The sequence below is a fragment of the Rhinolophus hipposideros genome (genome assembly GCF_964194185.1).
Source record: "Rhinolophus hipposideros genome assembly, chromosome: 1".
NCBI lineage: Eukaryota > Metazoa > Chordata > Mammalia > Chiroptera > Rhinolophidae > Rhinolophus > Rhinolophus hipposideros.
In genome coordinates, this window is record NC_138047.1 from 108,312,893 (window position 1) to 108,336,363 (window position 23,471).

Here is a 23,471-nt window from a genome sequence, read left to right on the forward strand (position 1 = left end):
TGGATGCGGCTCAGAGAGGTTAAGCAACTTGCCCAAGATCGCACAGCTAATACACCGAACGGTAAAATATTTAACTCCTGTGTTACTTATTAAAAATTATATTAGAATTGCTAAGAGCAGGACTGAAATTGTGGCCCTTCACTGCTGGCCATGTGCTTCTCTTGCTAAAGCTCAAGCTAGATTGTGCCCCTTCACTCAGAAGCCACTGACCTGGAAGTAAGAAGGGGTAGCGGCTTGCCTTGATAAGAATTACTCATGTGGGAACTGCGCTATAGAGCTTATGAGAAGATTTCACAGCCATAATGTTATTTGTCGTCACAGTAAGATAAGGATAATTGTTTTTTAAAGCCTAGGAAATAGAGACTCAGAAAATGTATGTAACTTGCCCAGACACAAACCCAGTCAGCGGCAGAGCTGGGATTTGAACTCCGGGCTGTGTGATGCCAACGCAGTGCTCTTTCCAGCATTACAGCTGAAAAACATCAGGCTTCTTTAACTTGTTCAGGTTTTCCTTGTGGTCACACACAAGAACATTTTTATAAATGCTCAACAGATATGTGAAAAACGGATTCAGAAAATATCCATTTTTCTTGTATTCCTGTTAGAAGAAGTTTGCTGTTTGCACTATTCTCTTCCTCCATGGACTTTTCCTTACTTTTTCACTAGATCCATACGTCTGACTTCAAAAGAATCATAGTCAAATCGCCTACCATTCTTGTTGCGACAGCAACCAATTTACTTGTATTTTGTCAAGCTTGGTGTATTTAAGTTTACGCGTGCTATGCCTGTTCTAAATATCATGTCACCATGAACAAGCATCCCCTCTTTATGCTACTAACATTAATTCTAACCTGACAGTCTGTCTTCTCTCAGGAGAATTCAATCTGTTCATATTTAGCATCTGCATTTTTCAAGATGGGGCTCCTTCCAGGGGCTACCACCAGGGTCTGTTGGGGGCCAGTGGCCATTTTCTAATAACAGGCGGGGGGCACAGGTTGGGATCAATGCTCCTCGTCCCCAGGAAAGCCTGCAGCACGTGACTACAACCCTATTCTTTCCACAAGGTGCTGTGAGCATGTGCCAAGGTCAGGCTCTGTGGCAGGCTGGTTGTCCGGACATTTTAACAAGCCCTGGGGCATATGATGCTGGCCCCTGGTACCAAATCCCTCTCAGGGTAAGAACCAGGAAAACCTCTGCCTCCCGTGAACGGCTTCCCTTCCATCCACAGGACAAGGAGAACTACACAGCCGGCCGTTCGCCTCAGTGCCCTCGCCAGGAGGAGCTCACAGCTAAGCTTCGCTTTTCCTCACACAATGTTCTTTTGTCTGTTTTTGACATCATTTCCTCCCACGGTTTCCTCCTCTCCTCCTCTGTGACTTGGTGTCAGTGGGGTTTTGGTCACACTCAATCTGTTTTTACTTTGGGCCACCAAGAATCCTTCCTGGAAGCGAAAACCAACCAAGAAACAACTTAACAAGTGACGTGGGAGCACTTCCGGCCGTTGACCATAGTGGGAGGACAAGTGCTCATTGGGGACCTCCAGGGTGAAGGGAGACAGTCCAGCTGCTCGCACGGCTGCACTGTAAAAGGCTGGCCATCCCAGAGATCAATTATCTGGCCTTCCCACTGAGAAATGGGCATCAAATTACAGAAGTCTTAGAAAGAGCGAAAAGCATAGCAGAGAATGTTAGCCAGGATGGGGGCAGACCCCAAAGCAGTCACCAGTACCGTTCACCGATCCCCCACATGGGCCGCGTGAAAAGCTGAGCCTTCACATGACCATGAACCCCAGCTTTGTGGACATCCCAAGCATACGCAGAAGGTCGCTGGGCTTCCTTGTGCTGTTCCCACCTTTCAGGGTGACAGTCACAGAAGATGACAGTCACAGAGGGTGACCCTTCAGGATGACAGTCACAGAGGGTGACCCTTCAGGGTGACAGTCACAGAGGATGACAGTCACAGAGGGTGACCCTTCAGGATGACAGTCACAGAGGGTGACCCTTCAGGGTGACAGTCACAGAGGATGACAGTCACAGAGGGTGACCCTTCAGGGTGACAGTCACAGAGGATGACAGTCACAGAGGGTGACCCTTAAGGATGACAGTCACAGAGGATGACAGTCACAGAGGGTGACCCTTCAGGATGACAGTCACAGAGGGTGACCCTTCAGGGTGACAGTCACAGAGGATGACAGTCACAGAGGGTGACCCTTCAGGATGACAGTCACAGAGGGTGACCCTTCAGGGTGACAGTCACAGAGGATGACAGTCACAGAGGGTGACCCTTCAGGATGACAGTCACAGAGGGTGACCCTTCAGGGTGACAGTCACAGAGGATGACAGTCACAGAGGGTGACCCTTCAGGGTGACAGTCACAGAGGGGTGGCTCTCGGTTCTGTCGAGCCTCCACTTATGCTCTGTTCTGAGTCAGAGAACAGCTGCTGCCGGCGAGCAGAGAACCTTCCGGACCACTTCCCTCCTGCCCACAGGACCCAACACTGAGCTTCCTGGGGCTGGGGCATTCTGTGGACACTGGTCCCGCTTTTTCATCCTCCCACGTTCCATGTGGAACATGAAGGGTGGAGGATCCCACTGGAGAAAATGCAGAGGCATGCTGCATGCGCGGCCCCACGCAGCCCATTCTGGACACACAGGAGGAGGGGTTAGTGGGTGGTGGGGTCACTGGAGTCCAACCATGCAGAGGCCCCATGGCAGCACGTCTGACGGAGCCCCGGGAAGACAGAGCCCGAGAGGAGCCTGCGGCTCGTGACCGTCCCTGTTCCTGGACATGTCCCTGTGGCCTGGCCCCTGGCTGCGAGCTCCTCCTGGGGCGGGCGGTCCCTGCATTACACACTTACTGCCGAGCCCCTGGCTGTGCAACAAACAGGGACTCAGCTTTCAGTGGCTTCTGCTGTGAGTGAATTGCCTCAGGTTTTGGACAAACTTCCTCAGTGGGAAGAGGTCGCCAGGTAAAGGCAGGTCTCCTGGGACTGTGTGTGGGGAGGGGCTCTGGGGCCAGCACACCCACCCCACCCGGGGGTCCTCACTGGACACCGAGTGAAGCTGTGGGAAGAGGGACAGAAATGGATCACTTCATCAGGGCCTCACCCCTCTGTGGGGGACAAATCAGGCACCAAGCTCCCTGGGCTCCCATTCAGCGGTCCCGTGAGTGGGAAAACCAGGGCCGGGGACCCACCCAGCCTTCAGCTGGGAGCAAAGAAACCAGTGGCTCTGTGTGGACTCCAGTGGCGATCACAGGTGCTAAAGGCACGTGAGGGGAGATAATGGTGACGGTGATGACAGTGAGGGGCCCCCGAGACCAGGAGTGGTGACGGTGACAATAGTGGCATTCCAGGAAAGGAAGCAGATCCTTGGCTCACATTTAAGGTCCTTATTAGGCTCTAGGTCACAGAAGAAGGCTGTGTGTCAGGAGGAGGCTTAAGGAGGTCTGACCACTCTGGGTGGCCCCCATCTCCCTGCCCTCGCACACTGAGGTCTCCCTGTGGGTGGGGGGCCTAGGGGAGAAAGGGGTGTTGCCCGTCCTGTCTGGCCTGGTCTGGAGAAGCAGCAGTGTGGCCCCTGGGAGGAGCCGCAGGCAGAGGCAGGCGGGCGAGCGGGGTCCCCGGGGCGCCTCAGGGACCCCCCATCCTGGCTGTGTGGCCGAGAAGCTGCGCTCAGTGATGGTTAGTACACCGCGTGCGTGCTGGGGACGAGTGGGGTACCTACCCGGTGGTCCAAGCCATTCTTTCCGTGTCCTGGGAGAGGGTCAGATTTGGAATAGGGGACTCCTGAAACAGACACAGCACAGCTCCGTCACACACATGGGCAGCCTCGGCCAGGCGGGAGGATGGCTCAGCCCAGGCCAGGGGTTGGGCAGGGGACCATCACACCCTGCCTCAGGCATGACCTCTGTCCCCAGGGACTGAGGAAGAAGTCAGGGACGGACGGATGTCCCCGGGCCTGCCATGACACCAGGGATACCAGGGAGACTGAGCCCAACCCGAGGGCACCTGTGTTCTCTGACGGCCAGGGGTAAGGCTGTGCCATCCTGTGCCACAGTGGCAAATGGAAGCCCACCACCAACCAAAGGCAGCCTGGAGACCGTTTTATGTTTTTAAAATATCTTGAGCTGTTTACAGTTGGGGGATTTCACATTAAAATCCTAATTTCTGGCTTCTCTCGGAATGAAAAAGGGCCAGTCTGAGACACAGCGCCCTGGGTCCCACGGAAAGCATCTGTCTGATCTCCCTGTGTCGCCCACAGCCGGGCTGGCCCTGGCGCTGGGAGATTTCCCAGGCAACTCCTTCAATGCCAGGTCTGGGGAGAGCAGAGTGCAGCTCTCTGCAGTGCCCTCGTGGCTCAGAGGTAAGTGTGGGATGCGTCCTGGGAGGGAGGACAAGTGGCTGAGCCTGGCTCCCTGCAGGAGCAGGGTTTCCCAACCCAGGAAACGACCTAGCCCACTGTGCCCATTTCACAGAAGGGGAACCGAGGTCCCGACATGCAGGGACCTGCCTACAACCACTCAGTCCTGGGATGCAAGACGAGGCCTCCTGCCTTACTGTCTTAGGACCCTTCCTGGACACACCTGCTTCCTACTCTGCACAGAGCCAGGCACACTCGGGGATGTGGGGCTTTTGGGCCAGGAGCCACGTATCAGCTGAAGATGTTAGAGCAGGGTTCCCAAAGTGGGGGCCCTGGCTCGGCAGCATCCTCCACACCTGGGAACTTGTCAGGAAGGCAAATCCTCAGGCCCCACCCAGACCGACTGCATCAGGATTCTGGGGCTGGGGTCTTGTGATCCAGGGCATTCTGATGTACACTGGGGCGGGGGGGACCAGTGCCCGCGGGTCTCCAGAACCGCAATGCCCTCACCTGTCTGCTTAGCCGCTCTGAGCCAGGGCTTCTCTACCTAGACGCACTGCAGCCACCTGGATGGCTTTTAAATCCCCCGTGCTCCGGTTTCAACATCTTACCATCCCACATGAGTGTAGAAACCTTACTTCCACGGAGGTCACTTTATCCTCGTGACTTTTTAGCCACCATTCTCTCAGGCGTTCCTTCTACTTACCTTGAACACTCACATCAGATGATATTGTAACGTTTGCTCCCATCACCAAATATGATTTAAGAAACTCATGAAAAGAAGACGCACCTGTTATAGTCACCCCTATTTTTACCTATTGTGATGTTTGTCCCTTCTGCAGTTGTGAGCCTTCTTCTGTTACCATTTCCTTTCTGTTTGGAGAACTTCCTTTAGCCAAATACGTCTGCTACCCAAAAATTCTCTTAAGTTTTCCTTTGTCTGAGAATGTCCTTATGTACCATTCATTCCTGGAGGATAGTTCCACCCAATATAGAATTCACATCCACACATGAAAAACGTGGTGTCACTTCCTCTGGTCTCATGGTTTTGATGAGAAATCGGCTGTCATTAGAACTGGTGTTCCCCTATAGAGAAATCCGTCTTTTAGCTGCTTTCAACAACTTTTTTTCTCTGTTTTTAGATTTTAGAAGTTTAACTATGATGTGATTTGGGGTGGATTACTTTGGATTTATCCTACTTGAGGTTCACTCAGTTTCTTGAATGTGTAGGTTTATGTCTTTTGCCAAATTTGGTAGGTTTTGAGCCATTATTTCTTTCAATACTTCTTCAGACCCACTCTCTTCTCTCCTTCTGGGACTCCTATGATACAAATATTGCCCCACAGGCTCTGAGGCTCTGTTCACTTTTTCCCTGCTCTTTTCCTCTATTGTTCAGATTCACTGATTCTCTCTCCTCTGTCCTAGTCTCTATTCTTTTATTGAACCCATCCAGTGAATTTTTTATCTTTGTTATTTTATTTTCCAGTTCTACAATTTCCATTTGATTCTTTTTGATAACTTGTATTTCTTTGGTGAGATTCACTTTTTTTTTCCCAGTTGTTTCAAGCATATTTGCAACTGCGTGTTGAAGCATTTTTGTGACGGCTGCCTTAAAGATCCTTAGATTTTTAACTCCAGCATCAGATTCTTCTCGGTGTTTATCTGCTGCCTTTTTTTGGTTCAAATAGTTAATCTTTGTGGTCCTTGGATCACCTCTCTATTGTTCCTGGGCATTTGGGGTCTTATGTTGGGAGACTCTGGATGCTGGTTAAGTCTTCTATTTTATCAGGTTGCCGCCCTGTTTAGATTTAACATGTAGGGCCTGGCTTCTTATGTGCTGTGGTCCGGGTAACAACTTAGCTTTCAGAATGCTGTCAAAGTGCTCTCTGGTCTGCTGAATCCATGTAGGGCTCACCGCCTGCGGAGGTAAAATGTGCTTCTCTGGTTGTTCTGCAGCCCAAGTTGTGGGGACAGACGCCAGCCATGGACGGAGAGGTGAGGAAATCATCTACCTGGTCACTTTGTGGGAGGTGGGAGACATAGGGTCCTGTGTTTTTCAAGTCCCCTGGCCAGTCCACCTTCCTCTTTCCACCCTTCAGAGTTCTGTGGTTGTCTGCTGTGTTGTTTCCAGGCTTTTCCGTTGCACTCAGTGGGGAAAAGCAGAGAGAGAGGAGCCTGAACCATGTCACCCCCTAGGTTGCTATCTAGAACTATGAAAATGGGTTTCTCGTCAGGTGGGACCAGCCATCAGTAGATTTTAGAGGTCCCCGTGATCCCAGGTGCAGCCAGGGTTGAGAACCACTGGTTTAAAAAGTCTCTTCACACATTCAGAGATTTCACTTGACCCTCACAAGCCTACACATTACACGAGCCGATTTCACAGGTGAGGAAGCTGAGGCCTAATGATTTTAAGCGACAGTTGCTCATGAAGAAGGTAAGACCAGAGTCCAGGACTTTTGGCTTCAGGAAGCAGTAACCTCATCTGCCCTGGAAGCTCTGTCCTGGGGTAAGCTTGCCGGCATGAGCATCTCCTAGGGACCTGCTTGTCACATGGCATCAGACGGCTTTGGCAGTGTGTCCTGTGTGTGCATTAGAGAGTGAGAAGGCAGGTGTGCTGGCCCTGAACAAGGTGGCAGCTGGGTAACCATGGCCCAGAGTCTCATCAGGGCCTGGAGGTGCTGGACACGCACCTACTCCCCATGTCCGAGCTCAGCCTACCCAGGCTCCCCAGCCACCTCCTCCCAGAAGCCCAGCTGTGGCGACCTTGCCCTCCGCCTTCTTCTGGGACCGCTCTTGGGCGCCCGAGCACAGTCTCCTTGGGCCTGTACGTCTTCCGCGCGGGCTCGTCAGAGGTTAGAGTAACTGCTGGATGTGCCAGGAGAGGACCTTGCAGGTACACGACTGTTCCAGACGCAGCTCCTCATTACACCTCCAGGGGCACTTGTGGACAGCTGAGCACCCAGCCTTTCCCTCAGCAGATCTTCACCAGTGTCACGAGATTCATAAATGGTTTCCTGTTCACGGATTCACGGGTATGGAACGGTGCAGCTGTGCCGCCCTGTGCAGGCGCGGGCCCTCTCCGTGCCTTGGTTTCCCCAGCTGAGGAAGGAGGGGGCTGGAACTCCTATCACCTCCGAGTGACTGAACTGCAGGCGCTCTGGACAGTCCGAGCTTCAGGCCTCAGAAGCAAGTGAGAGGGGGCTGCTGCAGCTCACCACGGCCAGGCCTGCGGACGTGACCATGCTCTTCTGTGACCCCCACGGGGCCCAGGCCACAGGATGTCGGCGTGCCCACGCGTGGGCGCCAAGGCCCGATGCTCCATCAGCAGGGCTGGTCATCCCCGTCTTTACGGATGATGTGATTTCAAACCTAGAGAAGTTTGCTTTCATGCCCAAGGTCACACAGCGGGGACTCCATCCCGGGTCTGGAGCGCTACTTCCCCTCACGTGATCTCGTGGACACCGTCACTGCCCTGTGTTAGCTGCGGCCACCCTCACCCCCTAGCCCCACCAGGAACAGTGGTGGGTCCCAAGAAGGGAGGAGGTGCTGCTCAGAGAAGACCGGGCCACCAGCACCCAAGAACTCACTGAGAAGCTGCTGTGAGCGAGGGGGGTGGCACAGGGGTCCCCATTGGACCCTGATCCCCAGGAGCTGATAGGGGACACAGAGCTTCCAGGAGGGTGAGCTGTCTAAAACCCAATGGCAGAGTGGGAGGGAGACACTGGCCGCTTTCCATGAGCACCTACTGGGCACAGGGGGGCCCAGTGGGACTCCTAACAGCAGAGTCCCCAGCCAACCCCCCCGTGAATGGCAGTGGGCTCGGCCTTGAGGTGCCCCACCCTTGCACTTGGGCTGCAGGTGGTCTCTACCAGTGGAGGGCTAACAGTGGCTGCTCCTGGGCCAAGGGCCTCTCCCTGATGTCTAGAGCTCCCGCCGCTCTCTCTGGGGGCTGGGCAGGAGTGGGGACAGAGGGTAGTCTGCCCATCTAGCTGGAGGCCAAGTCCTTACAGAAAGACCCGGCTGAGTCCCTTCCCAGGAGTGTCGGCACCTGGTGACCTCCTGGCTACCTGTTAGACACAGGGGCAGCCAGACTCACGCCCTCCAGCTCCCTTAGGCCTTTCCCTCCCTGTCTTCCTGGCCGACACTGTCTTCCTGGCACTGCTGGCCACCCCTTTTCCAGCTTCCGGCCCCTCCCCTTGCGTGCTGCTCTCCTGCCCTGCAGCTCCACCCCGCTTCATGGTGCCCTGCCCACTCTCTCTCTCCTCTCCTCCAGCGTTTCGCAGATATGGAGATGGGAGAAGGATGGGGAGTAGTTGGGGTGGGCAGGACAATGACACCTTAGCTGGGCCTCAGGTCCTCCCGAGAAAGTAACACGAACTCGGGAACACGTTTTATCAGGCACACACCTGGGGAATGTCCTGGGTCTCAGGTCAACCACTGCTTCAGGTTGCCCCAGGCCCACCTGGAGCGAAGGACCCTCGGGCCCGTATATGTTAGAAACACGTAGAGCCGACCACTCATCTCCCTGCTCACAACCCGCAGTGCGACCACTCCCTCGTGGGCAGGATGGCATGCGGACCACGTTGTTTCTGGCTGGCTCCTCTCTTGCCACCCCACTGGCTTACTGGTTCCCAAATGGCCAGCCTGCTCTTCCTCCAAACCTTTGGACGTACTGTTCGTGCTGCTTAAAACCCCCGCCCCCCCAGAATACCCCCAGGATATGAGGACAGCCTCCCCTAGGACACCCCCAGGACACCCTCCTCTAGAATCTCTCCCCCAGGCTGGGTGATGACGACCACCTCCTACTGCCTTTCCTGCACCCACCCAATCCTGCTGAAACCACGTGACATAGGGTCAGGGTCTGCTGAGGACCCGCTAGGACCATTCCTCCACTTGGCGGCCAGGCTGGAGGCCTCCCAAGCCAGCAAAGACCTAGGTGACCCCGCGCAGCCCAGCCTCAGCCCCACCCAGACCCCCTTGCCATGACCCCCCCCCAGCCATGCCCCCACCTTTGTGAGGAATGCCTCCCCAAGTTCCTGCACAATCACGTCTACGTCTCCGAGCGTCACTCAGACGTCATCCTCCCTCGCTGAACGCACCCTCAGCACCTCCGAGCCCCTGGTCCTGCGCGGCACTGACGTAACTGGCTTTCTAACTTGTCTGTGCCCCACCCCCACGGGAATGTCAGCTCCTGGGCAGGAGGCTGTCTGTAGGGTCTCTGCTCTCCCCCAGCGCCTACACAGTGCTGGGACCCAGAAGGTGCTCATGGAATCATCGTGGCACGTTGGGTGGGTCATGCCCTCACTCTGGGCCTGGTCTGGCCTGTCATCAAAGGAGGAAATGACACCCATGTCCTCCTAGTGCCAAGGGATTCTATCCCTGGGGTCCTCAGGTCACGACACTTAAAGGGGACATGCCAGCCCTGATAATCTCATGAAATTGGCAGACAGCAAATCTATGTGCTTCTCTCTTTCAACCATGGACAAAGAAGTGAGAAGAATGTCTTCTCACCTTGACAATCTAGAGGAATACCAGGGGACAGCAGAAAGGACATTTCTGACCAGGCCTCAAACCGCTAGCAGGGGAAGGAAAAGGGAGGATTAGTGCTGTCACCTAAACCTCATGCTCCCTGGGCACTGGGAGGGGCCCTGGGGGGCAGTCCCACCCTGGCCCCAGATGGGGGGGGCACGGGGTGGGCAACAGGTGAAGACAAGCACATCCCATCAAACATGGGACTCCACGGGGAGGGACAGACAGGTAGTGACACAAATGCCAAAGCCACAGGCAGAACTGGGCCACAGGGGCCCACACAGGGGCCACCCATCTGAGCTACCTCAATTCTTACCCTGATCTCCAAGCATAGAGTCCTTTCTAGGCATCACTGAGTCCCCTGGGCAGGGTCTCTGGCTGGCCACGGCATTTGTCTGGCATTGACACCCTCTGACCACGCAGAGGGGAATGTGGGAACCTCAAAAGCGAGGCCAGGACCTGACAGGTTAGGAAGGCGGGACCCGAGCAGGCCCATCCGTGGGGTCCAGGCCAGGGTAGGGGGCCCACATCACCCGTGTCCCTCTGGAGGCCGTGGGCCTCATGCTATAAGGCTTAAGACTCTCTTCTTGTAACAAAAAATCAACACTGTCCCTTTCCTGTGCAGAAATCAGGCCCATCAACCATTCAGCCTACTACAAGCATAGTCCAGAGAAGGCCCTATGTGTATGTAAAGGACAACAGCAGAAGTCGATCATAAAATATGGATTTCAGCCCCTCTTTGGAGGGGGAGGCAGTGCTGGCTGGGAAGCACTGCCATGAGGAAAGGGATGTCACAGCAGCTTGTCAATGCTGTCCAATCAATTGCCTCCCTGCTGGGGGATGGGGACTGGGCCATAGTCACCAGCACCCGTCCACAGCCTAGCACAATGTCCAGTACATAGTAGGTGCTCAATTAATGTTTGGTGGAGGGATGGATGAATGACTGAAGGATGGAATCCATCCCAGGTGAGATGTGCTGATGGTGTCATAAGTGGGAGGAGGCTGTGAGCAGCCCCCAGGAGTTCACAGAGGACCCGGGGCCGGCAGGGGTGGGATGCAGAGACGTATGCCCCATCGGCGTCTCCGCCTGTCGCAGCTCCCCGCATGCTTCTCCAGGGAAGGGCTGCTCTTGTCTTCTCAGTTTCCCCTCAGCGCCCGCACAGCGTCTGGCACAGAGTGGGTGCTCAATAAATACCCGTTGAATGTAACGCATCTCAATTCAACAGACATTTATTGAGAGCCCACTGTGTAGAGTGTCACAAGCCTACCTTCCTTGGGCGTGCTACCGATGGATGTCCTGGCAGTGCAGGCGGGCGTGCCTTGCTGTGTGCCAATGCTTTGTTTAGTAACAATGGTTCGCGAATGGAAGTGGTGTCGATGGACTCACATTGGGGGCCTCAAAGGAACCCCGAGAGAAGGTGGACGACCCTCTGTGTGTGCTGCCCGTCACTCAGATTTCCCCAGAGGCTGGCATAAAGGAAGGCACACCGCATCTAGGCACAGCCAGCAGCCTGGGTCCTCACTGCTACTCCCGTGCACACCAGGAAACAAGGTGGCGTCCTCAGGACAGAAACCAAGGCACAACTGCAATGGCCACACACAGTGGGCTTTCCGCTCAGAGGACCGGCGTCAGAGCAGCAGCAGAAAGTGAAGAGATGACGGAATCATTATCATAGTCATGGTAACCAGGCGTCAGCACGGAGCAGGATACACATACACGCACGCACATGCATGCACACGCACACGCACACACATGCACAGACACGTGCACGCACACACACACACATGTACACATGCACGCATGCACACACATGCACGCACGCACGCACATGCACACATGCACGCGCACAGACACACACATGCACACACATGCACACATGCACGCACACGCACACACGTGCACACACGCACACACGCAGCATGCACACGCACACACATGCACACACGCGCGCACGCACGCGCACACATGCACACATGCACACACGCACACACACACATGCACACACATGCACGTGCACGCACGCACACACACACGTACACACATGCACACACGCGCACACGCACGCGCACACACATGCACGCATGCACGCACACACATGTGCACACACGCACACACGCAGCACGCACACGCACACACACGCACACACACGCACACGCACGCACTGCCCACGCACTGCCCCAGTCAGACAATGAGTTCCAGCATAGGCATCAAGTCCTGCAGGCCAGGTGCACCCTGGATGAGAAGTGACCATTTCCCATCTGTGGTTGCAAAGGGTTCCCAGCCTGCGACGGGAATGCCACAGCAAGGGGCGGAGCTGGCACACAGCCCTCTCAGGTGTGCGCCTGGCCAGTTGAAACAGCTGCCACCGCCTCTGGGCCTCGTAGAGTCTGCCACCTGTGGGACCCCTGGGACAAGCCCAGGGTGCCTTGTTCTGGCATTTGCAGATGAGGAAGAGGTACAGAGATGAAGGCAGACGTGCAGGCCACACATCACGTCAGGGACAGAGGGACACGGGGGGGCTGCTGTCCTGCCCAGGCTTTTCCCCACATGGTGCCCCCTCCTCTAGCACAGGCCACGAACAGAAGTGGGAACCCCTGGGGGCAGCAGCTGGCCTCCACTGAGGAGCAGGGGAGGTGATGGGCATGCCACCAACTTGCAAGAGAAGGACCAAAAGCCGGAAGAGGCCACATGAGATGCCTAATTTCCTGAGAGCTCTGGGCCTGGGGGCTGAGGCCTTAATGCCCCCCGCTGTGGGAGGGCCACTGAGGTGTGACAGATGGCTGGGGGCCCGTCTGGCACCACCCGAGCCCTGGGTGCCAGGGGCAGACAAGGGCCGAAGGCCCAGCTGCCAAGGCCTGCTCAGGAGTCTGCCCCCTGGTTCTCCTGTGAGCAGCCCTGCGCCCCTCGCCCTGCCTGCTGGTGGGACGCGCAGCCTGCCACATTCCTTCCAGACCTGCCCCAGGAGGAGCACACCGCCGTCCTGGACGAGTCCCTCTGGGGGACGTTTGGGGCGTGCCCTTCCCATGGTGACATCAGCCTTGTGCGCCAGCTCTGAGAGCCCGACATTTAGAGAACTGTACCCCAGGAGGGTCAGAGGCATGGGGTGCGTACAGATACCTACTTACAAAGATCACACAGGAAACAGTAACCTTTCCTTTGTTTAGAGTTCTTTAACAATAATTTCCAAGCTTCACTTTCCTCTCACCTTTCATTTGTAGGACACTTTACAATGAACACGCATGAGGGTGATGATGACAGTGATAAACGGTGTTTGCTGAACCTCTACTATGGGCCAGAAAGAGCGCGGGCTGCGTACATGTGTCACCGCCTTCGGGTCTAACAGCCTGACCAGGCAGGCAGCCGGGAGTGAGGCCCAGCAATGGCCAGTCAGGGTGGACAAAGCCAGCCACGTTCTCTGTGCTCTCACCCCACATCCATCCCCTCCTGGCCTGTGTCCAGGCAAAGCCTCAAGCTTGCCCACAGAAAACCACCCACAGCCTGCTGGGACCCAAGGTCCACCCCCCGGGGCTCCTGACACCACTTGGTGTCGTTCTCCTGTAATTTACAGCCTTTGGAAATGAGGACTGTTATTTGGAGGTTTGCCCTACTCCTAATTCAGGCTATTCAGGCTTCACAACCCCTCAGAGTCAGGCAGACATCATCTTTGCCTCCCATTCTCCCTGAGGATATAAAGCCCCACTTCCCGGCCCCTTGCTCAGGGTGAGCCCAGGTGATGGGCTCACCAGGGGCAATGCCATCACCGACTCCGAGTCTGGACTTGCCACCTGGACCATGCTCACATCTGCACTGGAGGGAAATGGGCCCTCCACTTCCACCCTGGCAGCCCAGGAGGCCCTTTCCCCTGCCGTGGCTCTCTGCCCTCTTGCCAGCTCTGGAGAGCGATAGCGGACACGCTGGCACAGCCTGGGACCAGCAAACTAGCTAATGGATGTCAGTCCGAGGGAAATCAGCAAGCAGCAAAAGGGTCTGCCTCCTGCCTGCTTTGCCCTCCTGTCTGTTGGTGTGATCCTACATTTTTTTAATGAGCAAGGCTTAGATCTGGAGGGATGGACTCAAAGTTGTGGGGCCCCTTTGCTGTGAGGCCTTTCGTGCCACATTTACAGTTCCTTGCTCAAAAGAACCACTCACGTGAGTAAAAGTTGTCTCCTTGCATTGTTTGGAGAGGGTCTCTATCGGTCCCACTACTATGAGACAAAGACTGGCTGTCTAGGTCTGGAGAGTTAGTCCTAGTGTCTGTATCCTCTTTGAGAATCAGCCAGCTGGCCTTCTGCTGAGGAAAAAAAAGAAAGTAATGTGAATTTTGAGGTCATCTGCAATGGCACTATCCCATTTCACAGATGAGGAAACTGAGGTTTAGGGAGGTCCAAGGCCCAAATAGCTTCACACACAGAGAGCCAATTGAGCCAGCCTGGGGCTCTTCCCATACTCACCTACCTTCCTTAAAGCAGAGGAGGCCTTACCTCTCAAGGCAGGGCATGCAAACTCAGCCCATGGGCCAAACCCTGCATGTAGTCTGCCTTTGCAGTGAGAGTATTACGGAAACACACTCACGTATCCCTCATGCCTCACCTCGGGCTTTCACAGTGATGTCACTACACAGAGACGGTGTGGCCCCAAAGCCCAAGATATTTGCTCTGTGGCTCCTTACAGAAAGCCTGCCAAGCCTGTTCTAGAACAATCGTCTCAGATGCCCTGAGAATGCACTGTGGTTTGTTTGCCTCTGGTTTCAGAAATGTCCTCAGTGGCAGGACAATAACCAAGGAGCTGGGGCACATAACTTTGGTAGTAGCTGTGCTTGCCCCACATGTAAGGAGGAGGTACCTGATGTTTCCCGTTGGAGAAGAGCCCACAGAACCAGATTTCTTTCTGAACAAGCTTGTTCTAAAGCAGATGTGCTCCCGCATTACCTTCCTGTTATCCTGGTCGAAACTTCCATCCTCCCCATCCAATCGCCTCAAGGCTGAAAGGCAAAAGTCAATTTGTCAAGGTCACACACCATTTATCCTGGGTTTCCACATCACACTTATGCTCAAAAGTGGAAAATAATCGAAGGTACGAGTGCCTTTTGAGTTTCCTGAGGAACACTGGCTGGGGAGTGGCTGGCTGTGTGCTTTTGTACATGACAGTCCTTAAAATCGAGAGCAGGTGGATGAAGTGAAGCCTAATTAAAATTCCGGCCAACCCCCCACAGAGAGGGATGGCCAGGTTCTCAGTGCAGCCACTTAGCATTTTGAAGAACACACTTTCTACCTCCCGAGTTTAACTTCAAAGTAAGAGATGGTCTCAGGCATCCAGCCCCTCCTGTGTTGGACTCTGCTGGGTGGGTCGCGGACATTACAGCCTATCCCCACGCAACCCACTTCACAGATCAGAGGACTGAGGCTCAGACTGATAACATGCCTTTTTCAAGGTCATGGATTAGCGGGAGGCCGAGGCTGACAGGTGAACCCTGGGTCCTTCCTCTGTCTGCCCATCTCCCTGCTGGCTGCCCACAAGTCACAAAACGGTAAGCGTTATGCCACCAGAAACAGTCCATGGAGAGCAGTACAGAGGTACAGCGTATACCCAGAGACGCCCACAATGGGTCAGAGAAAGCAAGCTCTTTCCCAAGAAAGCTCTGTGCAGCTGAGTCATGAGGTGTCCACGTTCTCCACAGGCCTTTTTTTTTGGGGGGGGAGGGGGTGCTTGTCACCCAGCTGACACGACCTCCTACCAAGTATGATCAAATACGTCACACGGGGTATGCGGACAGTTCTCAGCATCCAGTTCAGCCTGTGAAGACCCATGCTGTGCGTCCCGTACTAAAACACCGACCCCATGCACAGAGCAATTAAAGGACCGCGGGCCCTTCCCACCCACCACGGAGCCCGAGGCCGTGCAGACACGTCGGGGGCGGGCTCCTTACCTGCAGCCTGCGGAGGGCTGGGGGCTTCCAGCCTTTTGGAGCACCCTGCCTTGTGCACCACCAAGGACAAGACTGACATCAGGCCCGAGAGCTGGGAAATTGGGGACTGGGCTACAGGACCTTGACAAGATAAGGTCACAGTTGAAGACCGTTCTGGATATGCTGACGTTTCGTTACTCCCGACAGCTACCTGTCTCTCCTTCTTCCAGGAGAGAGTGATTTTCAATGTGAAAATAAAAAACTCTGCCCTCTCTGCTTGCAGAGGCAAATAAACGAGCTTGCTCAAGGAGCTCCACGATGGGGGGGGGCGGGGAATGGGGTGTAGGCCCATTAGCATGGGCTCTCCTGTTCCCCAGACAACGGCTGGCCATCGCCAGGCAGTGGAACCTGAGAGGGTCTGGCCATATGTCAGCTGTGACTCTTGGCGGCCACCCAGTAATCCCCAAGGAAAATCAGGTCAATGGCTGTTTGGGGCTGTGGCACTGCCATCGTCCAGCCCAGAGAAGGCCTGCTGAGCTGGGGCTGCCGGCCCAAGTGAGGCACATCCCTGAACAACCCTCAGAGGCCCCCAAGTGGACCCACACTTGGGGTAATTTGCAAGTGTAACTAAGTGGTTCCACCCAAAGGGCCCCTTGGGATGTGAAATCCCAGCCCTTGGAGTTCAGGCCATTCTGGGTTCAAGAACGTCACACAGCCCTGGACGACAGGTTGGGCCAGACACTTGAGAAGGGCTCAAAAACAGCCCTCCTTCCAACGAGGGGGATATTCCACCGAGTTGGCGAGTTTCCTTGGCACACACCGCCAGCTCTACCAGGTGTGCATGGCTTACCCAGACTCAGACCAGGCCTTTCCAGAGCTCAAGTTTGCCAGCCCGCAAAAACAACATCGGAGTCTCTTGAGAAGTGGGAGACCGGGCAGGAAAATCTAGGAATCCCATGTTTTGTTATCATTTGCGGCCTGCTTCCTTAACAGCTCAGAGCCTCAGTTTCCTGATCTGCAAAATGGGCAAGTGATGTCCCCCCACCCAAGGTGTGAGGAACACATGAGATAACATGTGGATGCCGTAACATAACAGCAGGTGCAGAATAAACAAGGGGCTGACTTAGAGCCTGACGTATGGGACACTGTTTCAGTGTCAGGAAGACAGAGACACTCAGGAGAACTGGAGAAATCGGCATGAGTGTGTCTTTCCTTCCACATGAGGCAGCTCCTTCTGAGTCTGCAATGCATTTGGCAGAGGAACCCTCTTGGGTAAGGCTGATGTCCTCTCCCCATGTCCCTTGGAAACTGTTGGCAACATCTTGATGAGAACGGCGGGGTGGGGGAAGCTCTAGCTTTCTTTCTGGACACAGAGCCCACCTTTCCTTTCTTCCCACCCCAAGAAAGGACCCCAAAACCAAAACAAGACTCAACTCCACTACACATGAATCCTAGATAGACACGTGAGATGTGATTACTTCCTGTTTAAAACCAGGGGCCCAAGAAATAGCACAGTGGGTGCCATGTGGGGTCACCTTTACTGTCTGGTCTGGGTGGGCAGCTCTGAGAGGCAGGAGGGCAGCAGTGAGCACCCCCCTCCCCCCACCCCCCATCAGTGGACAATCGGAGGTGATGGGATGCCGTGTCGCCTCCTGCGCCAGTGTGCCACCCCCACGGCCATCTGATGGCTCCTGTGAAACCAAACACTTGGTGAAGTACAAGTCCTGTGCCGACATCTTAACAGCCAGCTCCCTGGGAAGTCGCGGCAGTGTCTCTGCTCGTGAATTCGTTTTAAACAGCCTGGATAAGAGCTGGTCTGGACTCACTACGCGAGGGCCTCTGCACCGCCAAGTCCCCACTCTGTGCCAAGAGTCCAATCAGCCTCACGGAAACCCCCTAGGGGAGCGAGTCAGGTGGCCTTGAACCCCACACTCCAGGAGACCGGCTCTGAGATAGAAGTGTTTCGGCTGGTGACAGGGAGGGGTGCGCCTGTGATTTGAATGCCGTCTGCCTCACACAGTAACTGGGCTTAACACTGCGAGTGACTCAGGATGTGCCGGAAAGCCATGAAATGACCGCCGCGGCATCTGAACTTTTGGTCTGAGCGGCACAGTGTGGGGGCGGCCCCACGGCACCACACCCCAGCCCACCCTGCACTGACCCTGGTGTAGGTCTGGCCCTGATGACACACGGAAGGGGTCGTCCTGTCCTCTCCCTTCTCTCTTTCTCCTTATTTTCCAGCCATTTCCTCTTGCTTCCTTTCTGCTCTTATTCTTTTATTTACAAAGCCATTAAATCGTCACAAAGTAGAGTTAGAACTGATATAGTACAAGAAAATACTGTTGGGCCCTAAATGCTGTCAAATGACAGCAGGAGGGTCAAGAGTCAGAGGTCAAGGGTCAGGCAGAGCTGGGCGTGGACCTCAGCTCAGCCATTGCCTGGTCACTTCACGGCCCCAGCCTCAGTTTCCTCACCTATGATAACACAGATCTCAGCCTGTGAAGATGAAGCTATCGTGTATCGAGTGGCAGTGATGAATTCAGCCACAGCTACAGGAATGCAGCTACAGGAACACTAATCATCTTTGTCCCAGCACCAGTGGTCCCACCCCTGCCCTACAGGCCTGGCCATCCTCACGGCTGTGGCTTGTTTCCCAAAGACAGGAGTGGGACTTGAGCATCAAGAAAGAGTGATGCTAATTAAAAAAAACAAAAAAAAAAAACTTCGGATGAGTTGGCAATAGACAGTCGAAAAGAAAACTTGTTAATCCCGAAGCATCATTTTCCAGCTTATTGAATATATTATCTTAAACTAATTAAATGGCCCAGTAAGTCAACATCATCACCCAGAGTCTGTGTCAGCGAAGTCTGGAAATGGAAACGGTGGCTTCTCAAGCCTGAGTCACGCTCCTCTCTTCCCGAGAGGTGACTGGAGGTCAGTTTGCTGAGATCGCGGGGGTGGGGGGGGGTAGGCTGCATGTGGGCTTTAAACACACACATGCGTGTTCAGACACACACATGCATGCTCACACACACACACTTCTGACAGGATATATTCCCACCGGATGGGGAAAATCTTATAAAATCAAAATATCTCGAATGTATTGGAAATCAAATGCATCCCAACACATCCATTAATTTCTGAGGACTATCTACAGAAAGCAGGTTAAGAAGAGTACACACCACGTGCTGAACCCTCAGTTCATGGCCTACTTACATTCAAGTAGGTGCTCTATACAATTTACTTCATAAAAGGGTCAATATGCCAAAATTCTGGAATCTTAAAAGGGTTTGGGCCATTGCCCAGGCTCCAATCCAAGAGGAATTCACTTGCCTTTGGATAGGAGAGGCGTTTCTATCCAGATTAAGAGCAACACAAAGGTTATCACTGGTAATAAAACTGACTCTCTCCACTGCACGATTCAGTTGAAGGGCTTCTTGTCGGAAGTTGTTTGTCTTAGACCTGGCTCAGTCGCACAGGTGAGCAATTTCATCATCTGATTTCCTTCGTCTTCCCCGCCTAAGGGGCCGACCCCTCGTACACTTGTGTGAATGACATGTTTGAGGCTAATACCGGCCAAGGACAGATCACGCAGCCTCTACGCATGCAGGTTTGAACACAGGCGCCGACAGAGAGACGGCGCTCGATGTGCTTGCTCCTTCCTCTAGCTGGACCTTGTAACACAAGGGAGCTGGTCTGGACACTCTCTCAGGGCCCCAGGGTACAACGAGCCCATCCCTCTTGGATCCCTCCGGAAGTTCTGTGCTCCAAACTTCTCTGGCTGAGAAGCAACCGTAAAAGTCCCCACCGTCTGGAAACCCAGCGGTTTTCATTCATTTTTTTTTCTTTCTTGGGACGAGGCAGAAATAAATACACGAAGCACAGGGAGTACTGCCGTCAAGGAAAACAATCTTTCAAACCCTGTTACTTGCCAGACCAATAACAGTTTGCCAGGCTATGTGACTAGACCACTGCTTGGTCAGGAAGGCACAAGACACACACTTTCGCAGGATCCTACCCAGCAGTGTCCAGCCAGTTAAGCTTATTCCCAGGGAGCGTGTAACGTGGGACGTGGCTGCTGTTTTTGGTGCACCGGAACAAGAACTTCCAGTATGGGAGCTCCTCTTCCCATCCCCCCAGCAACCTGATAACAACCCCTATCACATGCCCAGCACTTTACAGTTTACAAGGGTTGTTTCCACGTTCGTTATCCCATCTGGTCCCCACAAGCTCCTGCAAAGAGGGCTGCGTGGAGGGATCCGTCCCATTTTGCAGATGAGAAAACAAGAGTCTCAGGATGGGGAAGCAATAGCCCCAAATAACCCAGAAATTCCATGAGGCAACAGAGGCTACCTTGAGCCTTCACTCCTGCTCCATGGCCCAGCTGTCTGCTCCCTGCACACCTGTCCCCACGTGGCTCAGGTAGCGTGGAGGTGGGTGGTCACCTCTGAGAGAGAAACTGAGGGCAGAGAGCCACCGTCACCACTAGACCTCTCCAGCCTGCATCTGCTAATGCAAGCAATCCCTCTAACTGAAGGCAAGGGCATTCACTCATTCTAGCGTCAGGAACGCTCACAACACAGGACTTACACACGCGGGAGTAAGTGACTGGTTCTGCTTTGTCCTGTTTCCTACACATCACGTTAGCCCAAGCTGTGGCCCAAGAAGCTTCCGTCCCTCACCATCTTGGCTGCAGTCAGTCTGGCTGCTTCTCTCAAAGTAGCAAAATCAAAGCCACAGAAGCCAGCTCTTGGTATAAACACCCACCCCAAGCACGACCGGTGCATTTCAGCCCCAGGTTTATAACACACAGAGGTGTCCTCACTGACTACCTAATATGTGAGGCCTCTTGGGGGCCTACGAGTGACTCTGCAATAATGTGCTGGGCTGCTGGGGCCTCCCGGTGGCCCCGTCATGTAACAACACAGCAAAATGAAGCATTCAGAAGCACCAGGGATGGACAGGCATGCAGGGGACACCACGGCAGCAGAGGAAAGCGACTGTACCATGCTGTTTGTAGATGGGGGGTTTCCTATAGATGTTATCTTTTACGCCAGTGTCTAGGAAAGAAGAAAGAAAAAAAGGAGAGAAAGCAGGGTGAGCAAGCAAACTGTGATGGTTTCCATTCTACTGATTTTTTTTTGTCAGCACTTAGTCACCCAGATTTACAATCTCGAGAAAGGATCTGGGACCCCACAGCGGCTGATGCCTAGGCCCCACACCTCAGACCAAGCCTCACTCTGCCCAGATGCCACCCCCAGTTTGAAGGGGGCAGACGGAGTGGGTGGCCAACAATAGGATGGGGCCCTCACCGGCCCAGACAGCCCCTTCTCTCCAGCCCATTCCCAGGAGGGCAAAAATGTGTCCCTGTGTTTGTGGGGCTTTGGGAGAAACAAACACACTGAATCTTGGGGCTGTGCAAACCCATTTGCTAATTTTTAAAGACTCTCAGAATTTGGGGGTGCGGTGGATGGAGAGGCTTGGGAACCACCCAATACCCGCTGAGGCAAGGCAGGCTCTCGGACAACTGAGGTGTGAGCAGCCGGCCTGCACAGGGAGTGCGCCCGTGTGTTGGGAAGCCTACCTGGGACGTGGAAATGCCGAGGAGCCTGCTGGTAGGTGGAGGGGGGAGGCTTGCTGTCGGAGAGCACTGAGAGGCTGGGGGTGCTCCGGCCACTTTCACTGCCTCCAGACGGAAGAGCAAAGGTAGTGGACAGAAGAGGGGAAGGGAAGCAAAGCAGAGTATTTCAAGCTTGAAAGCTTATTCCCAGGGAGCCCCGTCTCCCTTGCCTGTGGAGCTGCCCAAACCCTCTGCCCAGGGGAGGGAGTGTGGTCCCCACAACACGCCCACACTGAGCCCGATGACTTGTTAATCCAACCTCGCGTCCACCCCTTCAATGGCCCCCTGTCAAAGGCACCGTGGCTCCTATGGCTGAGAGCGAGTTGGTTCCTAGTTCATCGGAAGGCGGGGCTGGCTTGGCAGAGCCCCTCTCTCCTCGGGGCGCACAGACGGTGCCCTGGGGGCTGCTCTGCCGTGGCTGCTGTTTAAATCTCACAATCACAAATGCACCAGCACTGGGGCCGCCTTTTCTCAGTATCCTTGTATAAAAAGACACTGCTTTACTGGAGACTCCACAAGTGAGCATTCAACAGGACGAAAGTGCTAGAACTCATCAAAATCTGTCCTTGCAAGACACTGCGTAAAATTTTACTAGCTGAGGGAGAATGAGACAAAGTTAGTGTCCGCCAGCCGCTGCCCTCCTAGATGAAGCTACTCTCTGGCAAATTAAATGGAAAGAATCCTCAGACTCGGGCTCTGATTTCTTATCCCACCTGGATTTGTAATTTCCGTTTTGCGGACAAGGTTGGATTATCAAGTCACAGATGTGTCTGCAGCTGCCGGTGAACCGCCCCCTTCACCCCCCATATTTAAGGAATGGTATGAGAGACACGCGAGGGGCACTGGACACTCTGGATGAGGGGCGCACGGCACTCAGAAGGCACAACCCGCGTCCTTTCCATTACCCTCAAGAAACCCTCTGGCACATGGGACGACAGTTTGGCAAAGGGAAAGGGCCACCCTCAACTCAAAAACACCCCTTCCAGCTGTAGCTGTTCAAAGCTGCAGGACCCCAAGGAGACACGTGACCAAGCAGCACTTGAAGAGCGGGCGTGCGTGTGCCGACCTGGACGCGGACCAGCCGGGGCAGCGCGGCGGGCTGACGAGGAAAGCGCGGGCTCCGGGCACGCTCGTGCCCCGGTGGGTGTGCTGGGGGCCGGGGGCACACAGAGGCAGGGTGGGTTCAGCTGGAGCAGCCACAATCTGCAGCCCACACCGGGCTGAGGCCACAAAGGGGGCTGCTGATGACAACGTCGGGCATCTTACCAAGTGTGGCGCCAACCTCACCTGTCAGGCTGATGGGGCTTCAGTAGATGACTGTCCCCTCCCCCACATGGCGTGAACCCCGCCTTTCCCTTGGCTGCCGCCCCCCAGCACAGCCCAGAGCCTCTGCAGCTGCATGCCTGTCCAGACACCTGCACCCTCTGTACCTCCGGACTCCTGGGCCCCCTACACTGCCCCCTGCCCCCCCTCCCGTCCCCAAGTCTACAGTGCAGTGTCCTGTGTCACAAGCAGGACTCTGTGCGTCTGAGCACGTTTATCTAAGGAGGGCTTACAGCTTCCATCAGGCGCTCAGAGGGCCCAAGACCCAGGGGCAGCTGGGGACACAGACTCAGTCACCCCACTGGCCCATCACGCTCCCCTCACATCTGCCATCCAGGGGCCTCTACACCGGTCACCAAACTCTCAAGACCTTGGTCCCAGCCCGAGACGCCTCTGCTCGCATCCTCTCCTCCTGACCTCCCCTCCTCCCCACATCCGTACCTGGAACCCCCTTTCCAACCGCCCCCCCCCACTTGTCCAGACCCTTCCTGGGTCAAGACTCAGGTACAAAGTCTTCCTGGAGGGTACAGCCCACCACTGACCACGCCCTTCTCTGGACTCACGCCCACCCACTCACTGTGTTGTTTCCTTGTAATAAAATGCAGCACTGGCCTCGACCCCACGCGGGCCACGGGGAGAGTGCCCACGTCTGCTCTCGGAATGCCCAGGACGGCCCTCTGGGGCGCACACACCATGACCACCTTCTGCAGGAGGGATGGGGCGGGGAGGGCC

General features: G+C 54.9%; 1 protein-coding gene across 25 annotated transcripts in view; it reads right to left on the reverse strand.

The window, feature by feature from the left end:
* Nucleotides 1-23,471, reverse strand: part of ABLIM2 (actin binding LIM protein family member 2) — a 123,857-nt gene that overhangs the window by 15,958 nt on the left and 84,428 nt on the right. For 7 of the 25 annotated variants that reach the window (XR_013993910.1, XR_013993913.1, XM_081058130.1 and 4 more), the window contains 6 exons: nt 21,381-21,482; nt 20,803-20,856; nt 15,818-15,937; nt 14,820-14,872; nt 14,041-14,182; nt 3,726-3,787 (listed from right to left, as the gene is read on the reverse strand). Coding sequence is in view for 13 of the 25 variants with exons in the window: in XM_081058130.1 (XP_080914256.1) it covers nt 3,726-3,787; nt 14,041-14,182; nt 14,820-14,872; nt 15,818-15,937; nt 20,803-20,856; nt 21,381-21,482 (533 nt within the window). In the remaining 12 variants the exon portion in view is untranslated. The remainder of the gene's footprint in view (nt 1-3,725; nt 3,788-14,040; nt 14,183-14,819; nt 14,873-15,817; nt 15,938-20,802; nt 20,857-21,380; nt 21,483-23,471) is intronic. The other 18 variants (XR_013993908.1, XR_013993911.1, XR_013993915.1 and 15 more) reach the window with 6 other exon arrangements.